The sequence below is a fragment of the Dermacentor albipictus genome, chromosome 2 (genome assembly GCF_038994185.2).
Source record: "Dermacentor albipictus isolate Rhodes 1998 colony chromosome 2, USDA_Dalb.pri_finalv2, whole genome shotgun sequence".
Classification (NCBI taxonomy): Eukaryota; Metazoa; Arthropoda; class Arachnida; order Ixodida; family Ixodidae; genus Dermacentor; species Dermacentor albipictus.
In genome coordinates this window covers 182,467,380-182,481,350 of record NC_091822.1, presented here as the reverse complement: position 1 = coordinate 182,481,350, position 13,971 = coordinate 182,467,380, and the positions used below count along the sequence as shown (strand labels likewise).

At 45.3% G+C, this 13,971-nt stretch overlaps 1 protein-coding gene across 5 annotated transcripts in view; it reads right to left on the bottom strand.

The window, feature by feature from the left end:
- The window catches only part of LOC135920464 (uncharacterized), an 84,294-nt gene that overhangs the window by 2,406 nt on the left and 67,917 nt on the right, over positions 1-13,971 (bottom strand). The window contains exons 7-12 of one of the 5 annotated variants that reach the window (XM_065454711.2): positions 9,736-9,793; positions 8,079-8,170; positions 7,764-7,793; positions 6,726-6,830; positions 5,147-5,191; positions 3,342-3,395 (exon numbers count right to left, since the gene is read on the bottom strand). In XM_065454711.2, coding sequence (XP_065310783.1) covers positions 3,342-3,395; positions 5,147-5,191; positions 6,726-6,830; positions 7,764-7,793; positions 8,079-8,170; positions 9,736-9,793 — 384 coding nt within the window. The remainder of the gene's footprint in view (positions 1-3,341; positions 3,396-5,146; positions 5,192-6,725; positions 6,831-7,763; positions 7,794-8,078; positions 8,171-9,735; positions 9,794-13,971) is intronic. The other 4 variants (XM_065454719.2, XM_065454729.2, XM_065454735.2 and 1 more) reach the window with 4 other exon arrangements.

The window sequence follows — 13,971 nt, the reverse complement described above, 5'->3', positions numbered from 1 at the left end:
GCACGAGGTCGCGGGATCGAATCCCGGCCACGGCGGCCGCATTTCGATGGGGACGAAATGCGAAAATACCCGTGTACTATATTTAGGTGCACGAGAACCCCAGGTGGTCAAAATTTCCGGAGTCCCCCACTACGGCGTGCCTCATAATCAGAAAGTGGTTTTGGCACGTAAAACCCCATATATTATTATTATTTATTAGATTTAGGTGCACGCTAAAGAACCCCAGGTGGTCGAAATTTCCGGAGTCCTCCACTACGGCGTGCCTCATAATCAGAAAGTGGTTTTGGCACGTAAAACCCCATAATTAAAAATTATTAACGTGAAAATCACTGAGCCGCTGGTGCGGGTACCTACCAAGTGAGTACCATCTTTGTTGGGGTCAGCGCAATGAACTTTACAGTGGGCAGTAACTGCTGCGTCTGTGTTATCTACCCCTTTGTCACGTTTACGCTCGCTTTCTTCGGCGCTTTCCTCGCTGTTTATAGGCTGTCAGTGATTGGTTGGGGCCACTAAGGCAGATTCCTTCATCTGGTCAAAGGCATGAGCTCTAAAGAAGGACGTCATATACAGTGCTCTCAGAAAACCACAGAGATAAGCGCAGATGTCTTTTGAGTGAAATTATATTTTTTCTCCTCCGTGTACAGAGGATAAATGCGGTTAACGTGTTTGGGATGATATATGGAATGCGTGAAATAGTGCAAACATGCTTCGCTGCACGATTACGCTTCCCCGACATGGAAAAGCCAACTACTACGCCTGTCTCAGTCCCACACTCGGTGGCTGGGACCCACCGTCCATCCTTCCGTCTTACGATTAAAAAAAAAAGGAAATTGAACTGTGGATAACGTTCCCATATTCGTACCCTCATCCAACGCAACCAGTCAAGCCCTCATTTGTGATAGCCTACAGCGCAGGCGTGTGTTGGCCAAAGCCTTACCCGTGTCTTCTTCGAAGAAGTCTCCTTGGTTCATCCAAGCAGCCACAGTGCCCCCAGCAGTTAGTGTGCGAACAAGAGGACGCATACCGGTGCAAAATTCAAGCACCAACCATCCTTGCGCCAAACGAATTCGACATGACCACCTACGTATCAGATTACGCCGCTCTTAAGCGAACGATTTTTCATCTATCTAATCTACATATCCAATGATGGTACGCGCGAAAGCCTACGATTTAAAATGGCCCACGAGCGTACCCTCATCCGCCGCAGCCCGTCAAGCCCTCATTTGTGATAGCCGACAGTACGGTGGGCCGTCCGTCCGCCCGTTTCATTTCAACATTTAAATTAACCTCTTCTATATAAATGTGGGTCACTGACCACGTGCAATTGGGTATGTGCCGCTCTTCAACAAACCCGTTTCACACCAACTTAGGTCACTGTGCATGTGCCGCTCTTCAATGAACGTCTTTAGTGAAAACTTAGGTCACTAGTTTTTTATCTTTTCTGTCCTCACCCTATCCCCTTGTGCGGAGTAGCCAACCCGACATTTGATCTCGTTAACCTGTTCTGCTCGTTTTCGACGCTTAACTGCGGCTTCGTGCGCTGGTATATCGGGGTCAGACTCGCGTGAACGACGTTTCTCTTCGACGTTACGTTGCATCCTTTCAGCAAGGGATTGAAACGTATGCTATTTTGTGTGTTTTATGGGCGATTGCAATGAATGTATGTAGTGTTCGCTTCACTTTGCTGAGTGGTTGTAGCCTCAGCCTTACTGAGGTATGAGCCATTGAGAAGGTCACGTTATACAGAGAAGGTGTATACCTCTACCATCCAAGGAAATTTTCGTCTCATTTTGGTAAGCAAAAAACTACCCATACGTGAGCCGATCCCGGAGATAGTGCGATGCTGGGCCGATCCGTGGCGGAGGCGAAACAGCCGTTGTTACGATCGGCCTGCAGGGGTACTGCTCTGCAAACATATCTCAGCCAGCTGCACTTGTTTAGATCGACCCGTGGGGGTGGCGTCCTTCAGAAAACCGGCGACGACGACAGCGCTAACCGATTATGCACTTCCTTCGGAGAACTGGAGACCATGGCAGCGTTAATCCACCATGCGCCTCCTTCGGAGTGTCGGCGACGGCAGCAGGGCCGGCCACAGTTGGCGGACCATGTATTGTTGCTTGATTCACCGTCGCCTTCATGGTCTATTTGCAGCAAGAGAGCTTCTCTGAAAAGGGTGTTTTGCGGTGCGTTTCCTCGGGCCCCAGGATTCGTCACAGTCTGCAGGCATTCGTGGCGGCCACCGGAGAAGTCAGCTCTGGAATTAAGAGGCGCCGGCTGGGGTCAAGCGTGACAACCTGGCTACGAGGACCCGCTCAACTCGCTGGGTTCTGGGAATCCAAAGTGCGTATTTGAGTGTGTGAACCCTCCCCCTCAAAGGCGGGTCGACGACGCCCCAAAGACTGTGGTCGGTCCTATTGGACGAAGGTTGGACAGTAGTTTTCTCTCCCCTAGGGATCTAGGGAGGACAGAGGCTTTTTAAGCAGTACTTTGTCGGCTGCTAGCAGGGCGCTTGGTGCTTGGAGCTCGTGTGCTGTGTGCAGTGCGCTTCGTGGTGGGAGCTTCGTGCTCCATTTGGGAGTCGTGCTAGACTGTTGAAACGTATCTCATGCTTTAATGCAAATATGTAAATCAATCCTGTACTCCTAGTTCTCGGTGACAGCAAGTTCCTCCCTTCAACCACGTCCCAAGCGTGGGTGAGTAGGACGACGGCATGGGCCAGCTACCACATAGTTCATGCCTGACTACAAACCTTACAATTGGATGCCAGTGGTGAGGTCGTCCTACAACTCTGACACCGTTAAGCACTCCCCATACGTGGGCCGACGCCGAAGATAGTGCAATACCGGCCCGACTTGCGGCGGAGGTGAAGCAGCCGTTAAGCATTCCCCATACGTGGGTCGATACCGAAGATAGTGCCGTGCCGGGCCGACCCGCGGCGGAGGTGGAGTTCGCCGTTATGGGGCTCCCAAACACAGCTTCGCCGGTCATCCTTCTTCGCAGAGTGGAAGGGCACTTAGATATTGTTTTGTACCACCCGACTAGATGCCGTGTTTATGTATGTTGTATGCGTGATTCCAATGGATGTACGCACTGTACGCTTCACTTTGATATGTGCTTATAGCCTCTGCTTTACGAGGGAGAGATGAGCCACTGCATTTTCTTTTGCTTGCTTGCTTAGGGGGTATGAGCAATTGCTGCTTATGATAGTTTTTTACCATTGGATCGGACGGCGCGTTTTTTTTTTCAAGGCCATCGACGGTATGAGCCAGTTAAGGGTTTCGCCTAATTATGGTTGATTGACATGGTACAAGTTCTAAGAAGATATCTCGTACAGGACTTACCTTCACTAAGGCTATACACGTGTACACGACGACAGCGGCAATAAAGTAGTTTGTCTGAAAGCAAACACGTGGTACAGAGATATTGTGAAATACAATCGACACAGTACTGATATGCGTTAGAGAATAGACCAGGGTTGATCAAATACAAAGGAGATTTTCATCATATGTTTTTTATTTGTATGAGAAATAAAGCAAGTGTGCATTATCTTTCTGCATAATCTCCCAATTTATAAATGCATGGTTTTTCTTGCAAATTGGTAGCGTTTTCGTCCAGTCATCGTAAGAAGAAAAGGGTTGTGTCAGTAGCCATTTGCAAACATATTCTTTCAGTACAACGTCGTCGTCGAATCGTTGACCTCCTGAGCTTTTTTTTTTTTAGTGGGCCAAATAGATGAAATTCACAGGGCTACAAGTCATGGCTACAGGAAGGGCGCTCCAATGGTGTCCAACCCATTTCCCTTATTTTGGAGAAGTGAGAGCCGCAGTGCGCGGACTGGTGTTCGCCACGGAAAAGAATCCCTCTGCGCACTGGTTGGCCGCGCGTTCTGCGGTGATAAGCAAGCTTAGCCTCACTCAAGAGCCTAGAATTGTGCGCGGCAATAAGGATGCAACGATCACGCGAGAAATAAATGCGCGAAGTGCCGCGGTGGTACAAAAAAAAAGAATCTGTTGCAATCAGCTTGCCAGATGACCGCCGAGTCTTACTCGTCCATAGGCGACGATAATGATTCTCGTTTTCAGCCTCTTGAAGGCCTTCCATCAATTCCTTATGTCTGGCAAACAAACGCGGCATTGACAATGTTTGATTCTCGAACTCTGCCATAAGTTTCTGTACTATTTCAGTCGGCTTTACACCCTGACGAACAAGCTTTATAACAATACGTCGCGCAATCAACGGATGTATTTTCTTCTTGCACACCGTAAGGGAGATTACTGAATTAATGTGTGATTTCAACGAAGGCCCCAAATAAAACAACAGACGAAGGAAGGTGACAGTTGTTAGTGCACCTACGTGGTTGTTCCGTGTCGCCTTCCCTCGTCTGTTGTTTTATTTGGCGCCTTCCTTGTAATCAGGTATAACCAGCTCGCTCACCAGCACGTGCTCAGTTAGCCAATGTATCAAGGCCCGCCAGCTGTTCATGTGAGTCCTGACTCACGAACCCAACACACGCTCAAGCGACAGCGCGAGTCAGCTAATGGAACGTGTTAACAAACAAACAAACGCTCTCGCTTGTATTTGATACACCCGCACAAAAGGAGTGTGTTTTGTTTTGTACGCAACTATTCTAAAAATACTCGCGATACATGATACGTTACCCATATTGCAAGGGTTGTCATGGTGTTTACTTTTGTTCCCGTGTGACGACCAAGCAGAACATTCAATACAGCGTAAAATACAAATACATTTGTGCCGGGAACCACGAGACATAAGAGTGCAATTTCATGAAGATGATAGAGACGTTCTCTTGCTTATTTCAGTGCGACACTGGATTGGAATTATCCGACTAACAGTACTGGTACACAGTTTGCTGGTAGTTAGGTATCTGTACAGATGTGTAAAAGCGAGACCTGCCGATCTTTGCGACTGGCATCAAGTGTCCATTTAATGGAACTTACACCAGAGAATTCACGAGGTACGGAGCAGAAGACACAATGACACGCCTTAAAAGCCCTGTGTGTTCTGCATAAGTGCTTGTGCCCACGCTGTTCATCCTGTCAGTGTTTACATTGCGCTACTTCTAGAATTAAAGCCCTGCACGAACAAGTCACACATCGTGTATTCCGCAACAATATTATGGACTTACGCGTAATGAAGCTTCGTCTTGATCTGCGTTTACTTCTATCCGCATCTGCAGAGAGCAAGCAGCGAATGAATGAAAGCAGGCGAGAAGTACCCTCCTTTTTTTTTAGTTGGCTTCCGCGAAGTGTCCATGATGCTGATTCCAAGAACAAACTTAGAAAGACGTCGAGGCATACTTCTAATTTAAGCAAGCAGCGAATGCATGAAAGAAGGCGAGAAGTACCCTCCTTTTTTTTTTAGTTGGCTTACGCGAAGTGTCCGTGATGCTGATTCCAAGAATAAACTTAGAAAAGCGTAGAGGCACACTTCTAATTTAACTGCAATCTCCCGTTTCAAATTGATGTGATACATTAACGTACTATTAGGTCAAGTAGTTTATTTATAACTTGTCGATCTTTTGTTTTGAACTTTGCCACCCTTTTCTACTGTCTCCCTTCATTCCTTGTTTTACACAGGATTTCGTTGTAGTATATTGTAGTATATCACTGTGCTTTTTCGCTGACTGCCAGGCTCTGCCAGTCAATCCTTCGGTGGCTTTGGTAGGCCTGACATGCATACTATGTCTTATTATTATTATTATTATTATTATTATTATTATTATTATTATTATTATTATTTTACTCGCATAAATGCATGATCTTTCAAAGAGAGTCATGGAACGCATGTAAGACGATATTGACCGTCACACGCTGAGGTAGCTCAGTGGCTATGGCAACGTGCTGCTAAGCTCCAGGCCGCTAGTTCAATCCCAGCCACGGCATCCCCATTTTCGTGGGGGCGAAATGCAAAAACGCTGACGCATTTCAATTTATCTGGACGTTAGAGAACCCCAGGTGGGCACAACTTATCAGTAGTCCCCCACTACAGCATGCGTCATAATCAGATCGTGCTCTTGGTACGTAAAACTACACAATTTCATTCATTAATCTTTTACGCTGAATATTTGAGATTTACTGCGATTACACTAATGTATCAAAGACGAATTTTAATGGGCGAGGAATGGGTATGCGACGCGAAGCAGAGACAGAGTTTTGGCACATGCACCGGATGTTGGGACGCATCCTGAAGTACCACGGACGCGTCTTGGATTATAATTAAGACCACGATGGCGACTATTATCGCTTGAATATCGCGTAGCCTCAACCTGAGCCTTTATTAAGACAAGGGGGAAGGCAAACAAGCGTTTGTATCGGAAAAGAAGTTCACGAAATTGTTTACGGGAGCCTGCGAGACAAGCTGAACATTACTGCAAGCACACGTCCTCTGCAAGACGAAGGCTCCCCCAGAAATGTCATATCGCCCTTTCTTGCGACAACCGACTCCACCGGATGGCTGCAAATTTCCTGGTTTTGTAATACCACCTGCTTTCTGTGTTTTATGACCAACGTGTCCGTCTACCTGTGCGCGTGAGACCCCCGGGGACATTTGTCTCTTTTATATTTTTATCATCCGCTGCTGCGAACCAGTCGATTCTGGCGATAACACAGGGCGAAACTTAATGGAATTTAAGTACGCTCTTTACGTTATTGCATCTCTTGCTCTGGCCCACAGAGCAGCAGAAGCACGGGTGCGCCCATACATACGTATTGGATCCTGAATTTGGCGGCCGCTACGCTGGTGGCGTGGCACAAGATCGTCGTGCCCGTGTTCCACAGGATGAACCTGTCCAGCACAATCACTGCGTACGCCTGCGTATTCCGCAGCAGCGGAACATCGGCTAGCATTAAGTGATCTTGCAAGGTGGAACAGCGGGCTTCATGTTATCATATCGCGGCGCTAGAACTGTACATCAAGCTGCACTGTTAATATCTTCAACGGGGCCCTTTGAAGGGAAAACTGTCACCCGTCCGACTGCTAGCACGAAGACTTGAAACAGCGCGCAAATCACGAAGGACAGTGAAAAAGAAAATTAATAAACACGAGTGCTGACTCGCAAGTGAATTTTCAATGGGAAAAGCATCAAGTATATACAAGAAGCATATGCATGCGCCAGGAAATGCGAAAAAAACAAGCAAGTGTAGGCAATTATTAATCTACCAAGATACGAAACTTCAGCGTCATGCAAGAGGATTGCCGCTCAACTGATACCCGTGTCTGTATTTTTATTTTTATGTCGTTAACCTAAGCCAGTCGCACAAGCCTATTGACTGCTACTGCGGTACGAAGTCTTTTCAAACATGGGTCCGCACCTAAACTGGCCACAGTCAGCATGCACGCAAGAAGTGCAAATTGGGATTTTCGCTAAGTGTCTTTTCGTGCTCACTTAATCTGGTAACAACTTAATACTGCATTTGCCGTGTGTAAGTAATTTCACACGTGGTCGGGTACTTCTAAAAAACTCGCACTGAACATGGAAGAAACGGCTTCTTGTGATTTATCGTACAAATTTTTCTGTACCTGCTTCCGGAGTTCCTTTGTTTCCTGTCCAACAATAGAAAGGTAACCAACGGACAGGAAACAATAAACCAAACAGTTTCGGTCGGTTGACTGACCGAAACTGTTAGGTAAATAAACCAAAGGTAACCGCGCAATTGTGCTTCTCATTATATATATATGCGCGACGTAATTCTCCCGCATTTCTCTAGCATTCACCGCTAAATCGTCACTGAATATTTACTTACAGGGTTTTTCGGCTGCACATTGGGATTGCACTGCGGTTGAGAGGAAGTAAAAGCACAATAAGAGGCCTGCATATTGACTAAATCAGTAAGCGCTGACTCAAGACCACCGACGTGTGAGTGAGTCAGAAGTGAGCAGTGCATGCCAAAGCCTTTAAGACAGTGCAGCTGCCCCAAGACAGATACGAGATGCAATTTTTCAGCAACTCTCATTAACGTAGTCGACTCAAAGCATGAGTAAGGGGCGAGTAATCAATATACTACATTTATGTTCGCAAAACTGTCTGATTGAAAATTAATGTACCACGTCACACTTACACTTGGTTGAAGAACGCTGAGTAGCTTCAAGTCGAACATAAGGTTGAGCCCGGTCTCCAGGCCGAAGACAATGTCGAACATTACACCGGATGCTTGAAAACGCACGAAGAAGGGCAAACATTTTTAGCGTGAGATCTTCTGAACGTAGTACAATGTTCATGAAAAGTAGGCTTGAATTAATATTCGAAACTTTTGAACAGAAAATATACATCAAAAGAAGACACGAAGTGCACAACAGCTGGCCTGACGAAGATAAGCACGCTCGTCAAAACGTTTGGCCAAACTGATGCTTGTCTCGCTCGCCCATTATTGATCGAATTAATATCAAACTATGCGATTCGGACCTTCCATCAAGTAACAAAAAAGTTTAATTTTGAGGTTTTACGTACTGAAACCACGATATGATTATGAGACTCGCTGTAGTGAGGGACTCTGGTTTAATCGCGATCAGCTGGGGTTCTTTAACGTGCATCCTATGCCCGGTATATGGGATATTTTTTTACATTTCGCAGTCATCGAATTGTGGCTCTTACGACCGGGATTTGATCCCGTGACCTTTTGCTTACGAACGCAAAGCCAAAGCCACTACGCCACCACTGCGGGTTTTCATCAAGTAGTCGCTGTACGAAAGCCAACATATTTACGAAAGTGTTGCGGCTGTTAACCTTGCGTAGTCAGAATGTTTTATATTTCTCACCCCTCGCGTACCGAAACTGTATCATCAACACAGCTCACCGCACGTTCACCGTACAATTCATTCAAAGGCCGTTTACCCACCTCGTGGCGGCACTGTCACCTACCTTTGTTTTTGTTTTTCGTTTTTTTCCGTGCATACTCCTCTAAGGACTGAAATGGCCTTCCACCGGACGACGTGCTACTCACTCATTCCGGTCACTTAAACCACATCATTGAAAAATGTTTTGTAACACTTACCCACCCCTCACGTAAAGGCCCATAAGCGGTATACTTGAAGTATTCATTGTTTTAATAAATTAATTAATAGCTTAGATACACGGAACATGAACGGGAAATCATCAATTACAACAGCTCTTACGAGTAATAACACAAGTGTATCCTTTTTACAAAGATACTGCGTAGGCCATAAAGCATGCCTTAAGCTTAGCGTGCAGGTTGAAGTCGTGTCGACAACATACGCGAAATGACAACAAATACGAGATAACGCGCTTGTGTGAGCGTTGAGTTGCGAATGCGAAGCTCCTTCTAATTACACGCTGGATTTTTTAAAATTTGAATCTTGTTGACGAAGGCAAGGCTCCCGTGTAGGGTCCAAAACATCAAGTTTTCAAAAATCTTCCTTTCACCTTGGTCGGCGTTAGTGACTTTTTCGACATTCTGTTAACAATTTCAGCAGCTTATAGATCGCGTGAGAATTTGCCACCATGCGGGTTGGATACGGGCTTACTTTGTTCAGACAGTATTTTAGAACCGAACGCTGGGCGACTTGGCGTCTGTTAATTTTCGAAAGGCACCAAACAGATAAACACGGACATGAAGAGACACGATGACACAACCACTTGTGTTATCGTGTCAACTGATTTTGTTTTTGTTATCTCTTTTTCGGGACGCTTTTCCAATATGAACCGTGTTTTAGCTAGGTATATCCTAAGCAACTGGCAGAATGCCAAATAAAACTTACGACTGTACATCCTGTAATCTCCGATGCAGTAGCGAACCACGTTAAAGAAGTTGCAGCCCTGTGAATTTCAGGATGAAAAGAAAAACACTTGATTTGATTGATCGATCGATCGATTTATTTATTTATTTATTTATTTATTTATTTATTTATTTATTTATTTATTTATTGATGAATGGTTGAATTCACACGCAACGTGTTGAAGCTTTTCTGCACTGAGAATTTATGATATATTAAGCTACTTGCTGCTTAATGCATGTGCGTCTACTTCTACCGAGAGATAGATACACATACAAACTAATAATAAATAAATATTTATAAACTTTCCTGAAATGCGTGTAACAGTATATAGTTCATTTCTACAAGCTCTCTACAAGCTCTACAATATAGTTCTCTACAACTTCTGCAAGTTCGCTATAATATGCCCACGAAGTGATTTTGACCGAAATCGTGCCCTTTGTTTTATGATGTATGTATGTATGTATGTATGTATGTATGTATGTATGTATGTATGTATGTATGTATGTATGTATGTATGTATGTATGTATGTATGTATGTATGTATGTATGTATGTATGTATGTATGTATGTATGTATGTATGTATGTATGTATGTATGTATGTATGTATGTGTGTGTGTGTGTGTGTGTGTGTGTGTGTGTGTAGCGCAGTTCCGCTACTTTTTATTAGACCGCGACGTTCTATTACTTTTTTTATTATGCCGCGACTCTTTATTACTTTTCTCAGCCGTAAAAGTTGTCAACATAGCCCTACTAACTAACTTAACAAGCATGGTGTGACGCGCGCACAAGCAAGCATGAACACATCTCACTCGATGACCGCGGAAACTCGCTTTCAAAACGCTGGAGTGAGGAAGCACGGCAGCAGCAGCGAGTGAATTGACCTTAACGCTGCCTTTCGCATCAACGTGAACTAAGTCCCGAAAACACAGCGCATGGCGGACTCGATCTGTCCCCCGCGCAGATGGCTTTCAAGATACAGCGCCCCGGTGTAGAATGCGCCCCCCCCCCCCATTTACTCGCCCCCCGGAGCTTTGCGCACGAAGCAACACGGCGCGCTTCCTCCCCGCTTTCCTCCATTGCGTGCGCGAGATTGAGCTGCGATCGCCAGCTCACCCTCGCACATTTTCACTCGCACACACAGGATACGGCGCGTGGCGACGATTCCATCGCCCTTGGACTTTGTACTGAGCCTCACGGCGACGGCGACACCGACAGCAGAAATGCGCCTGGAGTTTCTACATAGTTACTATCACAAAAAAAACATAATTCACGTATCACCTCACCTCTTAAGTCGGTAACGATACAGCAGCGGCGCCAGTATGCGAACCGCCCATCTTCTTATACGAGCGCATCTCATGTGTCGAACGCCTAGCCAGTTTTGCAAACGTCGTGGACTAATACTAAAACTGATTGATGTAGCAGATGTTCGGTGTAGGACTAAAAGTAAATAAGTAACGATGTGACCTAAAAAGCTCTACATGGCAACAACAAACAGCGTGACAGCAAACACGCTGAATGTATTATGAAAGGCGCACGACCTGTCAATGTGGCTTACGGTACAGTACGGTCGTATAATAGAGTATGGTACAGTATTGCACGGTATACAGTACAGTGCGCAATGTTAGTACAGTATGGTATGGTCGATATGGCTTTATGGCGATGTGGTACAGCCATCCGGTGGACTCGTGGTACAGCGGCTGAATGCTAGAGCATTCAGAGTACTTGAGAACGCCGCGGTCTACACCGCTGGCTGCCGATCTCATGACTGTGCTATTTTCTCAGCAAGGACTCAAGTATGACAGTTGGCAGAGCAACTACACGTTATATGTGTAATGCGTACTGTGTTTGCGTTTGGTTATCTTGATTTGCCTTTGTTTGCTTCGTCAGAAAGCTGAGAATGCTGCGCATATTATTCGTACGTTACAGTAATTCTTCACTATCTTTTTCTCTTGATGCACCTGTTCAGCTTTACCATTGTGCTTGAGTTCTTTATTAAGGCTGTATATCTCCAACTGTCTGCTATTGGGCCGTTGCCGCCATTTCCAGGAAGCATTAATCTCGTCAAGCTACTATGTGCAGTAGCTTTCAGTAAATGCTCATTCCTTTCGTGTAAAGGAAAATAAAAGGAATGAAATTTAATCCAAAGCGAGAACTTGTGTTCAGACATGCGTAACATTATTTTCATAGTTCAGAGCTCTGTAAAAAAAACTAAATTTCCTTTCTGTTCATCACTCCTTCCACCTTTTCAACGCATGAATCTGCAGCGACGTATATTCGACTCGATGCACGTTAATGAACCACGGTGGTCAACATAATGTTGTATTGTTCCACTAAATCTAAGGGTCTACATCATCTTCGCGTAGCACGTAGCAATATTATCAGGATATTATACATTATATTATCAGGATTATGAAGATATTATCAGGATGGTCTCGAGAGATCGCGGTGCATCTGCGCGACCTGAAGCCCCATCATTTAGACCGCATACACTTTAGTAACTCTCACAGAAGGATGGTGTGAAGCCCAGTTTACAGGCACTTGGCTACTAAGATATGTAAGGACTGTTGTCATTACAGTAAAAACTGATAAGAGGTCACTAATGGCCAGCATGCCAACGCCCTCACGAATGAGCGGCTGACACCGTCAAACATCATATCAGCACCTGACCATGACCGCCGCGCTGATGAGTTGCATCGACCGACTAATTAAATATACCGATCGTATCGATGATTGTATCATGGATCAGTCATTGATTACATTCACTATATGACTGAGAATCGTGTCGCTCGACTTTCCAGAGAAACTCTGGGACTCACAGAAGCATCATGGAGAAGGACTATGGATTAACTTTGAACACTTGGGTTTCTTTCACGTGCACCTATATCTATGTATAGACGAGCATTTTGTTTTTCATTTCGCGTCCCCTGAATTGCCGCCGCAGTCGCGAATCGAACCCTGAACATCGCGCTGAACAAGCGAACACCATAGCCACTAAGCTACCGCGGCGGTTCTGTGCCATCGTACCAGCGCTACTCTGAACCGACTGCTTCCTTACGCTTAATAAAGCGGTTGTATTTCTCCCTTTCCCTCTCAGTACTTACGCTGCAGAAGTAGAGCAGAGTGATAATCAGGTCACGAGTGAAAAACACGTTGCTGCTGCCCTGAACCATGGCCGGCTCGCCTTCTTCTTCATCCTTCTCAGTGTTGCCTAATTTGCAGAAGCTTATTTCACAAATATTTTCGTAAGAGTTGTTTTACTGATCGGCGCCCGATTCTGAACGCGCAGAACCCTTACTGCGTCGACTGCAAACGGGTGTTGGTTTTATGTTTAGCCTGTCCAATTCTAGGAACACTGTGTAACGTGCCAAATTCTTGGTCAAACCTACAGAATGGGTGTGTGCTACTGTGACGCAATTGGTACAAATTAAACGTATTTACAAATCTGTCGTACTAATACGCGCATAAACACTTCATCGCCATTCTTCATTCTATACAAGCATAATACATCATCTTCGCCCTCGTAACACAGCTGCACAGACGTCTGGCAGTGTGAATACGTAGCTTGTGAGCAACGCACTGCATTAACGTAACTCAAAGTTCTATTACGTTACAGTTATAAGCTGTTAGGCGCATCCACGTTAACATTGCATGATAATTCACGTTGCATAGAATTAAAATATACACAATTGTACGCATCGCATCTAATTGCGCAGGATTTCAACAACTGCGTTACCTAAGTCTTGCTTCACATAAACTCCTACACGCGTGTTCGAGCTTGGATATGCATACTTTTTCTTCAGATTTTTTTTTGCTTCTTTTATCTTCCGCACTGCAAGGGTAGCCAACTGAGCTAACCCTGTTAACCTCTCCGATTTTCCATTATTACGCCTCACTCGCTCTTTCTCAATGGATTTTGTGTTTGCTGGTGTGCAGTTTCTCAGCGGCCACTAGCGAAGCCGGCCGACTAGAACTGCTGCTGACGGCCAGCCTTCGCTAATGTTACGTTCGGTTTTGGCACGTAAAACCCCATAATTTTAATGTTACGTTCGCCCCCACGCTTCATCGGCGTTTGTTCCCACGAATTGCTGTTCTCATCGTCAGTCGTAGATGTAAATGTAGAACGTAAAAGCTATATGTAGAGCTCAGAAGTTAGTGGCACATACCCACTCTGGGGACTGGCCTAAAAGCGAGCATAGCTTGAAATAAAATAAGAAATA